Source organism: Hyperolius riggenbachi, chromosome 3 (genome assembly GCF_040937935.1).
Source record: "Hyperolius riggenbachi isolate aHypRig1 chromosome 3, aHypRig1.pri, whole genome shotgun sequence".
NCBI lineage: Eukaryota > Metazoa > Chordata > Amphibia > Anura > Hyperoliidae > Hyperolius > Hyperolius riggenbachi.
Genome location: NC_090648.1, coordinates 437,914,074 through 437,931,159, shown reverse-complemented (window position 1 = coordinate 437,931,159; position 17,086 = coordinate 437,914,074). Strand labels below are relative to the sequence as shown.

General features: G+C 45.6%; 1 protein-coding gene across 3 annotated transcripts in view; it reads right to left on the bottom strand.

Moving 5' to 3' along the window:
* ARAP3 (ArfGAP with RhoGAP domain, ankyrin repeat and PH domain 3) overlaps window positions 1–17,086 on the bottom strand; it is a 224,267-nt gene that overhangs the window by 100,387 nt on the left and 106,794 nt on the right. For all 3 annotated transcript variants that reach the window (XM_068277706.1, XM_068277705.1, XM_068277707.1), the window contains exons 5-7: window positions 8,058–8,134; window positions 5,727–5,993; window positions 3,825–3,894 (exon numbers count right to left, since the gene is read on the bottom strand). In XM_068277706.1, the coding sequence (XP_068133807.1) occupies window positions 3,825–3,894; window positions 5,727–5,993; window positions 8,058–8,134 (414 nt within the window). The remainder of the gene's footprint in view (window positions 1–3,824; window positions 3,895–5,726; window positions 5,994–8,057; window positions 8,135–17,086) is intronic.

Genomic DNA, 17,086 nt, shown 5'->3' with positions numbered 1-17,086 from the left:
GGCCCTTAAACGACCTTTATACAGTGGCGTGAAAAACTATCTGCCCCCTTCCTGATTTCTTATTCTTTTGCATGTTTGTCACACTTAAATCTTTCTGCTCATCAAAAACCGTTAACTATTAGTCAAAGATAACATAATTGAACTCAAAATGCAGTTTTAAATGACGGTTTTTATTATTTAGTGAGAAAAAAACTCCAAATCTACATGGCCCTGTGTGAAAAAGTGATTGCCCCCCTTGTTAAAAAACATCTTAACTGGTTTATCACACCTGAGTTCAATTTCTGTAGTCACCCCCAGGCCTGATTACTGCCACACCTGTTTCAATCAAGAAATCACTTAAATAGGAGCTATCTGACACAGAGAAGTAGACCAAAAGCACCTCAAAAGCTAGACATCATGCCAAGATCCAAAGAAATTCAGGAACAAATGAGAACAAAGTACTGTAATTGAGATCTATCAGTCTGGTAAAGGTTATAAAGCCATTTCTAAAGTATTGGGACTCCAGCAAACCACAGTGAGAGCCATTATCCACAAATGGCAAACACATGGAACAGTGATGAACCTTCCCAGGAGTGGCTGGCCGACCAAAATTACCCCAAGAGCGCAGAGAAAACTCATCCGAGAGGCCACAAAAGACCTCAGGACAACATCTAAAGAACTGCAGGCCTCACTTGCCTCAATTAAGGTCATTGTTCATGACTCCACCATAAGAAAGAGACTGGGCAAAAACGGGCTGCATGGCAGATATCCAAGGCGCAAACTACTTTTAAGCAAAAAGAACATTAAGGCTCGTCTCAATTTTGCTAAAAAAAATCTCAATGATTGGCAAGACTTTTGGGAAAATACCTTGTGGACCGACGAGACAAAAGTTGAACTTTTTGGAAGGTGCGTGTCCCGTTACATCTGGCGTAGAAGTAACACAGCATTTCAGCAAAAGAACATCATACCAACAGTAAAATATGGTGGTGGTAGTGTGATGGTCTGGGGTTGTTTTGCTGCTTCAGGACCTGGAAGGCTTGCTGTGATAGACGGAACCATGAATTCTACTGTCTAACAAAAAATCCTGAAGGAGAATGTCCGGCCATCTGTTTGTCAACTCAAGCTGAAGCGATCTTGGGTGCTGCAGCAGGACAATGACCCAAAACACACCAGCAAATACACCTCTGAATGGCTGAAGAAAAACAAAATGAAGACTTTGGAGTGGCCTAGTCAAAGTCCTGACCTGAATCCTATTGAGATGTTGTGGCATGACCTTAAAAAGGCGGTTCATGCTAGAAAACCCTCAAATAAAGCTGAATTACAACAATTCTGCAAAGATGAGTGGGCTAAAATTCCTCCAGAGCGCTGTAAAAGACTCGTTGCAAGTTATCGCAAACGCTTGATTGCAGTTATTGCTGCTAAGGGTGGCCCAACCAGTTATTAGGTTCAGGGGGCAATTTCTTTTTCACACAGGGCCATGTAGGTTTTGAGGTTTTTTTTCTCACTAAATAATAAAAACCATCATTTAAAACTGCATTTTGTGTTCAATTATGTTATCTCTGACTAATAGTTAACGGTTGTTGATGAGCAGAAACATTTAAATGTGACAAACATGCAAAAGAATAAGAAATCAGGAAGGGGGCAAATAGTTTTTCACACCACTGTATATGAATACCGACAGATTGAAAGATCATAGCTCATATTGAAGAGCCTCAGCTTCTCATACAGGCAATGGGTGTTCTAGCTGTTGTGGGATATCTGCCATCAGTAAAACTACAGGAAGCTAGTGACTGACTGGAATTTGCTCTTTGGTGGCCACAATTGGTTCATATTTTATCTTAATTAACAACAGTCTCAGTCCTCGGCTGTCCTCCAGAAGATGCAGATCACGATACACACTACACATGCCTTCCTATTCTTTACAAGCCAAAATTAGCAACAGAATACAAATACTTCCGTATTTTTCGGACCATAAGACACACTTTTTCTCCCCTAAAAGTGTGAGGAAAAGCTACTGCGTCTTATGGTCCAAATACTACAATTCAGGCTGGCACTAGTGACTCTCACACACACCGATCATGGTAGTGGTAGTGGAAGTGGTAACATTTTCATAAGGAAAACTGCATGCAAAACTTCATACTATTGTGGAAACAGCCTACGTGTTGCATGCACACAGGTAAATATTCAGCTTACAGTTTATGTGGTTAGAAACATTAGCAATCAGACACTACAAAGTTACCTTCTATCCAATTCCTGAGGCAGGGTAAAACAGAAAAGATAGCAGCACAGTTACACAGAGAAGAGAAGACAGAATAATATAATAGGAAACAGAAATGTGCATCAAAGAAAAATGATCTCATGCCTTACCTCACAAAGGCCCATATTTAGGTTATTCTTCTCCAGAGTTTTCTCATGGGATAATTTTTCACATCTCATCAACAAAATACTTTTTAGGGCAACAGCAAGCAAGAAAATTCTCAAAATAAGTTTGATATTATTTATGGTATATATTCAATAGAAAATTGCTAAAAAGTTATGTAGCAGGGAAGGTGAAAAATTATCTCCTTGGAGAAAACATGAGAAAAGTTAATTGAATAAGGGCCAGTGTTGTTTGAGGCCGATTTAACACTTGTAGATTGTGGTGCGAACACCCCATCGCACTGCAGAAGCCAACCCACATATCCCTGCACCACGGTGCGGCAACAGGGTCATACTGTATGCATGGTGCCACCCCCCGCTCAGTGATGTACTTCCTGCTGAGCGTGCATAGCTGGGATACCCTGGTCCGCACATAAGTGTTGCCTAGCACCGCACTCCCCTCTTTTACACATAAAATTAAGTTGCCCTTTGCCTTGCATTGCAGCATAATCTGTGTGGTAGGCAAGGATCATGAGGTAACAAGCTGCAGACTTTTCGTCGGGAATGCTGCGGTTTCGATACTTCCAATGCACCGAATTGCATTGCGTTAAGTGTGCAAGTCTCCATAGACTTACATTGCCCTTGTGGCGGGGATGCTGCAGGGAAACCCAACGTCGCGTAATGCAGGCCACAAGTGTAACAAGGGCCTAAACCAGGGGTTCTCAAACTGGGTGCCGCGGCACCCTGGTGTGCCTTGGACATCTTTCAGGGGTGCCTCAGCATGCATCCTGATCCTTTATGTAATACCATCAGGCAATGCAACTGCGCATTGAAATACAATGTGGCTGCATTACCTGCTAGTTAACCTTTGGTCCCCGAAATCATTGTTGAAGTTGAACATGAGAGGAATTGTGGTGCCTAATAAGCATTACTAGCTACTTGGAGTGGGTCGTCGCCTGATAAGGGTCATAACAGCATTTCGGCAGTTTTTGCCAAGGGGTGCCTTGAAAACATTTTAAAGCCATCTAGGGTGCCCTCACCCAAAAAAGTTTGGTAACCACTGGTAAACTATAGAACTATCTTAATGAGGGATGGACAATTAGAAGCAAAAGGTGTCCATACATTTATATATTGCCACTTGATGTTGCTTTATATTGGTATGTAACCCCACCCTCCCAGCGATGCATAGCCTAGGTTGTTTAGCTATGTGGAATTCTTCTCCCAGAGCATTCTGGGAGATGTGGTATTCTTTCCACTAGCTTTGGAACGCTCAGTAAACAAACATTCTGCAGAACTGCACCTGACAGGACTAAAGATGTCGCCACCTGTGATACATTTCAGAATGTAAAGGATGAGGAAAGATTTTACAAAGGGCCAACACTGCCTAAATAATTGAAATATTGTAAAGAAATAAGCAATTTTATTACATTATTTTCACTTCAGTTCTTCTAAAAAACAAACAATGTCAGATGGTTTGAGCAGCTTACCTTGTCATTACTGAAGTACATGAGATTATTGCCATCAAACTTCACAAACCTCCTCTGGAAGACATAGTTCCTGCAGACACAGCAGCACAAATGCATTACAGACAGTACAGACCATCTTGGAAGGAACTCGTCCATACAGCGTTGTCTCAGCATTTGACGTGGCAAATCAGTATAAAGATACAGTATAACTAAGCTATGCAGCAGTCTAATATGTTTACATAGGACGGTAAGTTCATCTCCACACAGGAGTTGCAGCCAACAGTTTTGTTTTTTTTTGGGGGGGGGGGGGGGGGAGAGTTGAAAGATTTACTACGGTAGTTAATCTGTTATTCTGTATCTCATTATCTCATTATAAGATTCTCCTCACTTGATGTCATGTCATTGCAAAAGTAAAACATCCAGATGAGGAGGAGAAAAGTGAAACATCCAGAAGAGGAGAAATCTCGCCTGTCACTGGAAAATGTCCTGCTAAGAGAATATACTGTAGTCCAATTTCTGTGTTATCTGTGACATTTTATGATTCACCTCACTATTTACCCCCATGGATCAGTAACAGCTAAACCGGAGGTTAGGCAATGGGTGGGACATAGGAGTTTGGTTAGGCATTGGTGGGTGTATGGATAGGGTTAGGCATTGGTGGGCAGCGGCAAGGGGGGGTGGTTAGGTATCGGTGGGCGGGAGCGGGAGATGGTTAGGGTTAGGTATTGGCACGGAGATGGTTAGGGTTAGGAATTGGTAGAAGGAGGGCACGTGTAATCATGCAATAGTAAAATATCTAAAATTTTCTGACATCCATGGCTACAATTACTAGGTAATGCCAGGTGGTGTTGATCCAGGGATTTTATCTGATTGCCATCTGGAGTTGGGAAGGAATTTGTTTCCCTATTGGGGCTAATTGGACCATGCCTTGTAAGGGTTTTTCGCCTTCCTCTGGATCAACAAGGATATGTGAGGGTGCAGGCTGGTGTTGTACTTTATTTTGTGGTTGAACTCGATAGACGTATGTCTTTTTTCCACCCAAATAACTATGTAACTATGATCTTTTACAGTTAAAATGACCACTGGAAAATAGTCGCATATCAGTCATTGTACCGATATTCTATTAGCAGATAGTTTTGGTGGCCAAAATTTCCCGGCGCCCATTTTGCATGTACGCCAGTAATAGTCCGCATGCTCACCAGTACAATCACATGGTTAGTTCCTCAAAAGCCCCTCAATTATTCTATGATTTGAGGCCTTGTGGTGCCCATTTGTCAAGAAATACACCTGAAATAACTTATTTTAATTAAAGGTGGCGAGGGACAGAGTGAGGGCACATTTCGCCTAAAGACATAGTTAAAGTGAACCTTAACTGAATCCTAAAAAAAAGAGTTTCACTTTCTTCCAGTCCCCTGCAGCCGCCCTGTGTCTGCTCTGTCCTGGAATGATCCTCGCATCCCTGCCGTGGCTAAGTTCTGTTTTAGTGAACTAGCCAGTCGCCGGTCCACTGCGCCTGCCGCATGCGTCCTTGCTCACGCTCACGTCGTTGTCCCCGTCCCACGCATGGGCAGTAAGAGAAAATCACTCTGGTATATCCAGGGAGCGGCGGCTCTTCTCTCCATACTCCAACAGGCATGATTCCATACTCTAGCTAAGGGACCTTGCTTGATGAGGTCATCAAGCGAGGGACCCTTAAAGACACAGTACGGAACCTTGCCTGCCGGAGTATGGAGAGAAGAGCCGCCGCTGCCAAGACACACCAGAGTGAGTGACATTACCAGGCTGCCGCAGCTGTGCACGAGGCAGCCTAATGATTTATGGGGGGTTTAGTGATTTGTAGTTACGCCCCTGGATAAATACATATACTGCAGTTACATTCGGGACCACATGGCAACATATTCTGAAGCTGGTAACATGTCTTACCCTTGTGGAGACAGCTTGTCCAGCCATCCACTGAGCACTGGTCGTGACTTGTCATGAATGGACATGAAACTGGCATAGGGTGATATGGTTAGGTCATCCAGAACCTCATCTGTGTAGAGGTGGGAGGGGAGGCTGAACCTATTGTTCTCCTCAGGAGAATCCACAGTGGAGTAACCTTCCTGGTCATTACCCACAATCTGTGTGATCCGCTGGGTTGTCCCATCATCAATATCAGACTTTTTCTCTTTCGATACCTCGCTAGTATTCCTGTAAAACAGATTAAGAATTAGTTGGCGTACATATAATTAAGCCACTGGGAAATTTGTGCGCAGGGTAAAGCCAAAAAAACGGCTTACCTTGCTCCTGCAAAAATCCCGGCAGTGCCAATTACTGTTCCCCATCTAGAGGGTAAAATGTAGTTTGGCAGCTATTGCTGTCGGATGAATTACGCTGTTTTTAAAGCAATTCGGGCTCAAATTACTGTCTGAGCACCGCTTTAGCCATAATTCCTATTATGGTCTATGATCTCCAGTGCTGTTTGTCTTTGCTTCGAATTAGTAGGGGCATATGATCTCTGCTCCATGAACTAAATATGTAAAATATCCAAATACTGTATCAAGACATCCACTAATATAGCCGACTCCTTTCAAATCTCACAGGGTCCTAAAGATGGTATGTGGTAAAAGTGTAAACTGAGTGTGTATAAAAAACCTAACATTTATATTGTGCTTTCCTCCTAGCGGACTCAGAGCACTACAGGGCTGCAGCCAGCCACTAGGGAGGATTCCTAGTGGCGGACCAAAATGAATGCTCCATGTGGCTAGGGAGGATTCCCATTGGTCTTTTGCAATCCAATGAGAACCTGCTTCGCCAGAGCTCTGATCTATACTCCGGCGCTTGGCTCCTGAGCCCAGCGGTAGTGCTAGCAGCGAAGAGGACTCAAACGGTGTTGACAGCAGTGAACCCGAATGACATCAGCAGCAGTGGTGAGTAGTGGGAATATCTCACTGGACACTGTGACAGCCCATAGCGTATTCCAGTTGTGCTCACGCTTTTCGGCTTGCAATTTATTACCATGGCCAAGACATCTACCCCCCCCCCCCCTCTATCACCCCCCCCCCCCCCCACACACACACACACACACACACACACACACACATACATTTTCATGCAGACTTGAATTCTGTAGTTGATGAGTCACCCCCCTCATCCCAGCATAGTCACACAATCCTTCTTACCCCCCCCCCCCTTTCCCTCACACACATGCAGACTAGAAGACATTGGGCCCCCACATTGTATAATTACACAGTGCCCACCTACAAAGAAAATGCCAGCCTGCTCTTGTCTCCTCTCTTCACCTCAGGCACTTCAGTTCGGACAGACACTGGCGTGGCCAGACACAAAATGTCTACAGCACCATGGGAACTGCTGAGCGGGTCTGGCCACATCGCTCCCCGACTGCTTTCACAGCCTGGAGGGAAGGGGGTAGGACCCTGGACACTGTCTGGCCTCTTGCACACTGCATGCATTTCAGATTCCGATTCCGCTTTTTAATCTGTTTTTACATCCGATTCCGATTCAGATTTTTAATCTTAACTGCATGCTGCGTTTTTTTGATCCGTTTTTCTGTTGAATGTATTCAAGGAAAATCGGAAACGGAATCGGAATCGGAAAACGGATTTGCAGTGTGCAGGGAGCCTCTCTCCCTTTGCCACCTCTGATTCGCTGCACGCTGCTCTGCATAGGCTAGCAGAGCAGCACAATTTAACAGTACGATAAAGCTGCGTGTGGCGCTCTATTTGAAATATCCAACCACACTGCAGTCTACACAGCAGCCCTTCGTGATCTACTGGCAGCCCCGGTGTATCCACTCAGGATAAACTGTGCATCCGACATAGACTGAACTCAGCCTAATCTGTGAGAGTCTGTGCCCACCACTGGCGCTAGGTCAGTAAGATGGGATGAAACTAGTACAGATTACCAGATCAGTAACTGCTGGGCCAGCATATTTCAGGGCATGCACTTTTATTCTCTTCTCGCTGACTCCACTGCTTACACATCAAAATAGATCATTAAAAGAGATGGCCAATGAGATGCTAAGAATTGTGGCTTGCATGCAAATTTAACGCAAATTGTATCCAGCTTGAAACTGGCCCACAACAAGTAGAAAGTGCACATGGCTGGCCCAACTCCAAACTGCATATGATTTGCATGAAAACTGCATGCAAGCCAGAATTTTTAGCATCTCAGTCACCGACTCTAATCATCCGGCGACACTACCCAAAGATGTGTTGAGGTCTGCTGCCGTCTGGTCAATAAAGTAAGCCTTACCAGGGATGGCTCCTATCTTCCCCCGGTGTAAACATAGGCATGGTGGAACACGATCGGATTTTGGCATTCTTGGTATCCTGTATAATCAAAAACATTGTTTACTGTAACAAAACAATGATGAGATGAGCTTGAATATCTATTTCAAGTTCGTGTCATAACAGCAACGAGTAAAAAACAAGCATATGAGCCAATTAATAACAATCAATACTGAGCCAATCAATGCCAGCAGGAGGTTCATTAAAGAGACTCTGAAGCAAGAATAAATCTCGCTTCAGAGCTCATAGTTAGCAGGGGCAGGTGTCCCCCTGCTAAACCGCTGCTATCCCGCGGCTAAACGGGGATCCCTTCACCCCCAAACCCCCCACTGCAACACTTGGTCGCAGACTTGGTCGCTCCTGGAGGCAGGGCTAACGGCTGCAGCCCTGCCTCCAGTCGCGTCTATCAGCGGCGCATCGCCGCCTCTCCCCCGCCCCTCTCAGTGAAGGAAGACTTAGAGGGGCGGGGGAGAGGCGGAGATACGCGCTGACAGACGCGCGTGGGGCAGGGCTGCGGCAGTTAGCCCTGCCCCAACCAGGAAGCGCTCCCCCGCTGCACCGAGAGGATTTGGGGGTGAAGGGACCCCCGTTTAGCGGCGGGATAGCGGCGGTTTAGCAGGGGCACACATGCCCCTGCTATCTATGAGGTCTGAAGTGAGATTTATTCTCACTTCAGACTCTCTTTAAGCAACTGCTTAATGGTGCAATTGGTTAATTTTATTTGTTTAAAGGAACTAGAAGTGAGTGACATGGATTCCACACCACATATAATAAAAAAACATGAGTTTGAACTAGGGTTTTTTTTTTTAAAATGTCAGCTTATCCATCAGTATATGTGTACTGTATACAGTTTCTGTCTTTAAAGGGACTCCGAGCAGTGCAGAAACTATAGAAGGATGCATATCATTTTAAAGCTCTCTTTCTCCTCTTTCCAATGATATATAAACCACCACCCTACGCAGAATGGAGCTGCTGACTTTAGGAAAAAGTCGCCCTGTGTAATACATTATAACTATGGAAAGATGGATATCATTTTAAAGCTCTCTTTCTCCTCTTTCTGGCGACACCTAAATCGTCGCCCTACGGCTTTTAGTTTTCTCTATTTTCGCGATCGAAATCGCGGCCGCTGCAAATTCGATCGCGAAAATAGCGAAAACTAAAAGGCGAAGGGTGGCGATTTATATATCATTGGAAAGAGGAGAAAGAGAGCTTTAAAATGATATGCATCTTTCCATAGTTTCTGCACTGCTCGGAGTCCCCTCCTGACGGTATAAAAAAATACGCCAGGAGGCAGCGCGGCAGTTTTTTTAAAAAATTTTTTTGTTCTATATCATGTAGCGAGCCCAGGGCTCGCTACATGATAGCCGCTGCTCAGCGGCATCCCCCCGCCCTCTTCGATCGCCTTCGGCGATCTCCGATCAGGAAATCCCGTTCAAAGAACGGGATTTCCTGGAGGGCTTCCCCCGTCGCCATGGCGACGGGCGGGATGACGTCACTGACGTCGGGTCATCATTGGGAGTCCCGGGCCACCCCTCGGCGCTGCCTGGCACTGATTGGCCAGGCAGCGCACGGGGTCTGGGGGGGGGGGGGGCGCGCGCCGCACCGTATAGCGGCGATCGGGCGCGCGGCGGCGGCGATCGGGGTGCTGGCGCAGCTAGCATAGTGCTAGCTGCGTCCAGCAAAAAAAAAATTAAACAAATCGGCCCAGCAGGGCCTGAGCGGCACCCTCCGGCGGCTTACCCCGAACGTCGTTCGGGGTTACCGCCAAGAAGGTTAAAGGGCTGATCTTTCTGGTCAGTAGTGTCCAAATCACACACCTGAAACAAGCATGCATCTAATCCAGTTAGACACCTGATCTGCATGCTTGATCAGGGTATATGGCTAAAAGTATCAGAGGCAGAGGATCAGCAGGATAGCCAGGCAATGTTCATTGTTTAACCACTTCGGGACCACAGTCTTTTCGCCCCTTAAGGACCAGAGCCTTTTTCTCCATTCAGACCACTGCAGCTTTCACGGTTTATTGCTCGGTCATACAACCTACCACCTAAATGAATTTTACCTCCTTTTCTTGTCACTAATACAGCTTTCTTTTGATGCTATTTGATTGCTGCTGCGAGTTTTACTTTTTATTATATTCATCAAAAAAGACATGAATTTTGTCAAAAAAATGACTTTTTTAACTTTCTGTGCTGACATTTTTCAAATAAAGTAAAATTTCCTATACATTTGAGCGCGAAAGTTATTCTGCTACATGTCTTTGATAAAAAAAAAAACATTCAGTGTATATTTATTGGATTGGGTAAAAGTTATAGCGTTTACAAACTATGGTGCCAAAAGTGAATTTTCCCATTTTCAAGCATCTCTGACTTTTCTGCGCACCTGTCATGTTTCATGAGGGGCTAAAATTCCAGGATAGTACAAATACCCCCCAAATGACCCCATTTTGGAAAGAAGACATCCCAAAGTATTCAGTGAGAGGCATGGTGAGTTCATAGAAGATTTTATTTTTTGTCACAAGTTAGCGGAAAATGACAGTTTGTGACAAAAAAAAAAAAAAAAAAAAGTTTCCATTTCTTCTAACTTGCGACAAAAAAAAATGAAATCTGCCACGGACTCACTATGCTCCTCTCTGAATACCTTGAAGTGTCTACTTTCCAGAATGGGGTCATTTGTGGGGTGTGTTTACTGTCCTGGCATTTGGGGGGTGCCTAATTGTAAGCACCCCTGTAAAGCCTAAAGATGCTCATTGGACTTTGGGCCCCTTAGCGCAGTTAGGCCGCAAAAAAGTGCCACACATGTGGTATTGCCGTACTCAGGAAAAGTAGTATAATGTGTTTTGGGGTGTATTTTTACACATACACATGCTGGGTGGGAGAAATATCTCCGTAAATGACAATTTTTTTATTTTTTTTACACACAATTGTCTATTTATAGAGATATTTCTCCCACTCAGCATGGGTATGTGGAAAAATACACCCCAAAACACATTATACTACTTCTCCTGAGTACGGCGATACCACATGTGTGGCACTTTTTTGCACCCTAACTGCGCTAAGGGGCCCAAAGTCCAATGAGTACCTTTAGGATTTCACAGGTCATTTTGAGAAATTTCGTTTCAAGACTACTCCTCACGGTTTAGGGCCCCTAAAATGCCAGGACAGTATAGGAACCCCACAAATTACCCCATTTTAGAAAGAAGACACCCCAAGGTATTCCGTTAGATGTATGGTGAGTTCATAGAAGATTTTTTTTTTTTGTCACAAGTTAGCGGAAATTGATTGTAATTGTTTTTTTTCACAAAGTGTCATTTTCCGCTAACTTGTGACAAAAAATAAAATCTTCTATGAACTCGCCATTCTCCTAACGGAATACCTTGGGGTGTCTTCTTTCTAAAATGGAGTCATTTGTGGGGTTCCTATACTGCCCTGGCATTTTAGGGGCCCTAAACCGTGAGGAGTAGTCTTGAAACCAAATGTGGCAAAATGACCTGTGAAATCCTAAAGGTACTCATTGGACTTTGGGCCCCTTAGCACAGTTAGGCTGCAAAAAAGTGTCACACATGTGGTATCGCCGTACTCAGAAGAAGTAGTATAATGTGTTTTGTGGTGTATTTTTACATATAACCATGCTGGGTGGGAGAAATATCTCTGTAAATGACACATTTTTGATTTTTTTTACACACAATTGTCCATTTACAGAGAGATTTCTCCCACCCAGCATGGGTATGTGTAAAAATACACCACAAAACACATTATACTACTTCTCCTGAGTATGGCGATACCACATGTGTGACACTTTTTTGCAGCCTAGGTGCGCTAAGGGGCCCAACGTCCTATTCACAGGTCATTTTGAGGCATTTGTTTTCTAGACTACTCCTCACGGTTTAGGGCCCCTAAAATGCCAGGGCAGTATAGGAACCCCACAAGTGACCCCATTTTAGAAAGAAGACACCCCAAGGTATTCCGTTAGGGGTATGGTGAGTTCATAGAAGATTTTATTTTTTCTCACAAGTTAGTGAAAAATGACACTTTGTGAAAAAAACAATAACAATCCAATTTCCGCTAACTTTTGACAAAAAATAAAATATTCTATGAACTCATCATACACCTAACAGAATACCTTGGGGTGTCTTCTTTCTAAAATGGGGTCACTTGTGGGGTTCCTATACTGCCCTGGCATTTTACGGGCCCAAAACTGTGAGTAGTCTGGAAACCAAATTTCTCAAAATGACTGTTCAGGGGTATAAGCATCTGCAAATTTTGATGACAGGTGGTCTATGAGGGGGCAAATTTTGTGGAATCGGTCATAAGCAGGGTGGCCTCTTAGATGACAGGATGTATTGGGCCTGATCTGATGGATAGGAGTGCTAGGGGGGTGACAGGAGGTGATTGATGGGTGTCTCAGGGGGCGGTTAGAGGGGAAAATAGATGCAATCAATGCACTGGGGAGGTGATCGGAAGGGGGTCTGAGGGGGATCTGAGGGTTTGGCCGAGTGATCAGGAGCCCACACGGGGCAAATTAGGGCCTGATCTGATGGGTAGGTGTGCTAGGGGGTGACAGGAGGTGATTGATGGGTGTCTCAAGGTGTGATTAGAGGGGGGAAATAGATGCAAGCAATGCACTGGCGAGGTGATCAGGGCTGGGGTCTGAGGGCGTTCTGAGGTGTGGGCGGGTGATTGGGTGCCCGCAAGGGGCAGATTAGGGTCTAATCTGATGGGTAACAGTGACAGGTGGTGATAGGGGGTGATTGATGGGTAATTAGTGGGTGTTTAGAGGAGAGAATAGATGTAAACAATGGATTTGGGAGGTGATCTGATGTCGGATCTGCGGGCGATCTATTGGTGTGGGTGGGTGATCAGATTGCCCGCAAGGGGCAGGTTAGGGGCTGATTGATGGGTGGCAGTGACAGGGGGTGATTGATGGGTGGCAGTGACAGGGGGTGATTGATGGGTGATTGACAGGTAATCAGTGGGTTATTACAGGGGAGAACAGATGTAAATATTGCACGGGCGAATTGATAAGGGGGGGGTCTGAGGGCAATCTGAGCGTGTGGGCAGGTGATTGGGTGCCCGCAAGGGGCAGATTAGGGTCTAATCTGATGGGTAACAGTGACAGGTGGTGATAGGGGGTGATTGATGGGTAATTAGTGGGTGTTTAGAGGAGAGAATAGATGTAAACAATGGATTTGGGAGGTGATCTGATGTCGGATCTGCGGGCGATCTATTGGTGTGGGTGGGTGATCAGATTGCCCGCAAGGGGCAGGTTAGGGGCTGATTGATGGGTGGCAGTGACAGGGGGTGATTGATGGGTGGCAGTGACAGGGGGTGATTGATGGGTGATTGACAGGTAATCAGTGGGTTATTACAGGGGAGAACAGATGTAAATATTGCACGGGCGAATTGATAAGGGGGGGGTCTGAGGGCAATCTGAGCGTGTGGGCAGGTGATTGGGTGCCCGCAAGGGGCAGATTAGGGTCTAATCTGATGGGTAACAGTGACAGGTGGTGATAGGGGGTGATTGATGGGTAATTAGTGGGTGTTTAGAGGAGAGAATAGATGTAAACAATGGATTTGGGAGGTGATCTGATGTCGGATCTGCGGGCGATCTATTGGTGTGGGGGGGTGATCAGATTGCCCGCAAGGGGCAGATCAGGGGCTGATTGATGGGTGGCAGTGACAGGGGGTGATTGACGGGTGATTGACAGGTGATTGACAGGTGATTGACAGGTGATCAGGGGGGATAGATGCATACAGTACACGGGGGGGGGGGGGGGTCTGGGGGGGGTCTGGGGAGAATCTGAGGGGTGGGGGGGTGATCAGGAGGGAGTAGGGGGCAGATTAGGGACTTAAAAAAAAAATAGCGTTGACAGATAGTGACAGGGAGTGATTGATGGGTGATTAGGAGGGTGACTGGGTGCAAACAGTGGTCTGGGGGGTGGGCAGGGGGGGGTCTGAGGGGTGCTGTGGGCGATCAGGGGGCAGGGGGGGGGGAAATCAGTGTGCTTGGGTGCAGACTAGGGTGGCTGCAGCCTGCCCTGGTGGTCCCTCGGACACTGGGACCACCAGGGCAGGAGGCAGCCAGTATAATAGGCTTTGTATACATTACAAAGCCTATTATACACTGTTGCAGCGGCGATCCGGATGCCAGTAACCCGCCGGCGCTTCCGAACGGCCGGCGGGTTACGGCGAACGGGGGGCGGAGCCAGTCCCCGGCGGCTGATCGCGTCACGAATGACGCGATCGCCGCATAGCCACTCCCGCAGCCGCCCCCGCCGATGGGCGTATTGCGGTCGTTTGGGCCCAGACTTTGCCGCCGCCCATCGGCTGGGGGCGGTCGTTATGTGGTTAAATGGAAATAAATATGTCAGCCTCTATATGTCTCTTACCTCGGGCTTCCTTTAAGGCTCCTTTGCTACTTTTACCGGGAGGTTTAGCAATAGGGTTACATCATAATCATTATATCATATTTTATTGCTTGAGTTTCCACATATAATGAAGCACAGTACAATAAAGTACAATAAAGGCCTAGGCCTTCTCAAAGGACTAGAGGACATGATCCGCGCATGGAGGACAAACGTTTTAGCCATTTATTTAGGAAAGGGTTCTTTACAGTAAGAGTGATTAAGATGAGGAATACATTGCCACACGAAGTAGTTATGGCAAATTCTATACCTGCATTTAAAGAAGATTTAGATGCTTTCCTTGCGTTGAAAGACATCCATGGCTACAATTACTAGGTAATGCCCAGTGATGTTGATCCAGGGATTTTATCACTGGAGTCAGGAAGGATTTTTTTCCCTTTTAAGGCTAATTGGATCATGCCTTGTAAGGGTTTATTGCCTTCCTCTGGATCAACAGGGATATGTGAGGGAGCAGGCTGGTGTTGTACTTTGTTCTCTGGTATGTAAAGTAATACAGTGTGTAGACTAGAAATGTTAAAATGTAGTAAAGTATTCAGGACACCCACTTTTACATTAATCATCCTGTTTTTAACATCAGAAACACTTCCTATAGCCCTCCCAGTGAGGCGTAGCCTAGGGCTTATGTATTAGTATGTCGTTGGTGAGTTGGGCGCAGGGTGAACCGAATGACGGCTCTCCCTGCTGTTGCTGAAATTCCTGGTGGCATCTCCGAGTCGTAGCAACTCAGAGGGAGAAGTTATTAAGGGTCCTGCGATTGCCTGCACTCCAAATTAAGCGAGCGCGGGCCACGGACTATAGCATTACTGGTGTAATGGTGCCCAACTAAGGCGTTACGTGCCCGGCATCAAGATGACCTGCTTCGTAGACTAGGCTGTTTAGATAAGCAGAAGTGTCCTCTCGGAGCATTCTGGGAAACCAGGTATTATTCCAAACACACAGTGAACAAACATTTCACATTTAACCACTTTGGTGCTAGCAGTCTCTGGCCCCTCAAGGATAAGAGACCACTGGTACAAAAAAAACAGGCTTACCGACGTCATGCCGCACAGACCAGCTGCTGAGTTTGGCTCACAGTGATCTCGGGGTCAGGAGCCAATGATATCGGCTTGTGGCATGCTCACAGAGCCCTGCTGTCAGACCGATGGCAGGCTGAGTGAACTGCAGCGGCGAGAAAGCGACGAAAGAGAGCAGCGCGATCGGTGGTAGCATGCGGCACGCTAATTGAAATCTACGCCCTGGCAGGAATAACAGGTGTCAAACGGTGTAGATTTCAATTAGCACAGTCCGGAACCGGTTAAGCATCTACCAGAAGTAAAGATGTCACCACCTGAGATAATAATAATAATAGTAATCCGAACATTTGCATAACGCTTTTCTCCTGTCGGACTCAAAGTGCTCAAGAGCTGCAGCCACTGGGAGAGATATATTTCAGAATATAAATCAGAGTGAGGAAAGATGTTACAATGGGCATACACTGATAGGTTATAAATACAATTTAATTTATAAATAAATATTGTAAAAAAAAAAAAAAGCTATTTTATTAATTAGGTTATATTCACTACAGTTCCTTTTTAACGAATAATCCCACATGCTCAATAAATGTGGCCCTTACTGTTTTCAGGTTGATCATTAGGAAGAAGTCTGCGGAATTAATAATATAGCAGAATAGCGTGTGCTGTTTAATGGAGAGGGGAGAAGGGATGACAGGGTGGGGCACAAGTGAGTAATGCCCTGCAGTGCACGTAAGTACTGACACAATCGTTTCATTAAGGGCTCTTTCACACTAGAGGCTGCGGTAGAAAAGGCTGAAAGTCAGCCTTTTGCTTAACGCCAATACATAGCGTTTTCAAAGCGTTTTCATAGCGTTTTACAGCTCATATGAAAACGTCCTTTTTTTTTTTCCTATAAAAATAAGTGAACAAGTCAGCTGTAAAACGCTTTGAAAACGCTTTGAAAACGCTGAAGTTGGCGTTTTCCATTGACTATCATTGAAACGCCAACAGCCAACTTCGGCTGTAAACAGCCCTGAAAAAGCTCCTGGGAGCGTTGAAGCGCAACGCTCCAAAACGCAGAGTTAGATGTGAAAGGTAAAATGAAAGTCTATGGACTTTCATTTTACCTTAGAAAACGCCAACTTCGGCTGTGGCGTTAAAACGCCGAAAAAGTCCTCTGGTGTGAAAGGGCCCTTATTGTTTAGTGATTCACCATTGTGGATCGCTAAACAACATTGTGATTCTGTTGAACTCCCGCGAGATTCTTGGCCAAGATGACGCCTGCTGAACAACCCTCTGCTGAAGGCTACGGTAGTTACTGTGTGTATGAATCAAGCTGCGTACAGATGCTAGATTTTCCTCAGGCCAAATGATCATTTATCATTCCCCTAAGCAAAAAACAGGTTTTCCTTGAAGATACTTGGCATTCTGCAAAACTCTGACGCTGTATTTTGGCACCTCCCAATAATTAGTTGCTCTATGCCCCTCCCTCCCTAGAATGGCACAGGCTATTAGACTGTGGCCATACAGCATGTCAGTACAGCAACTGCAGTAATGGCAACAGCAACTGAGCACCTGTAA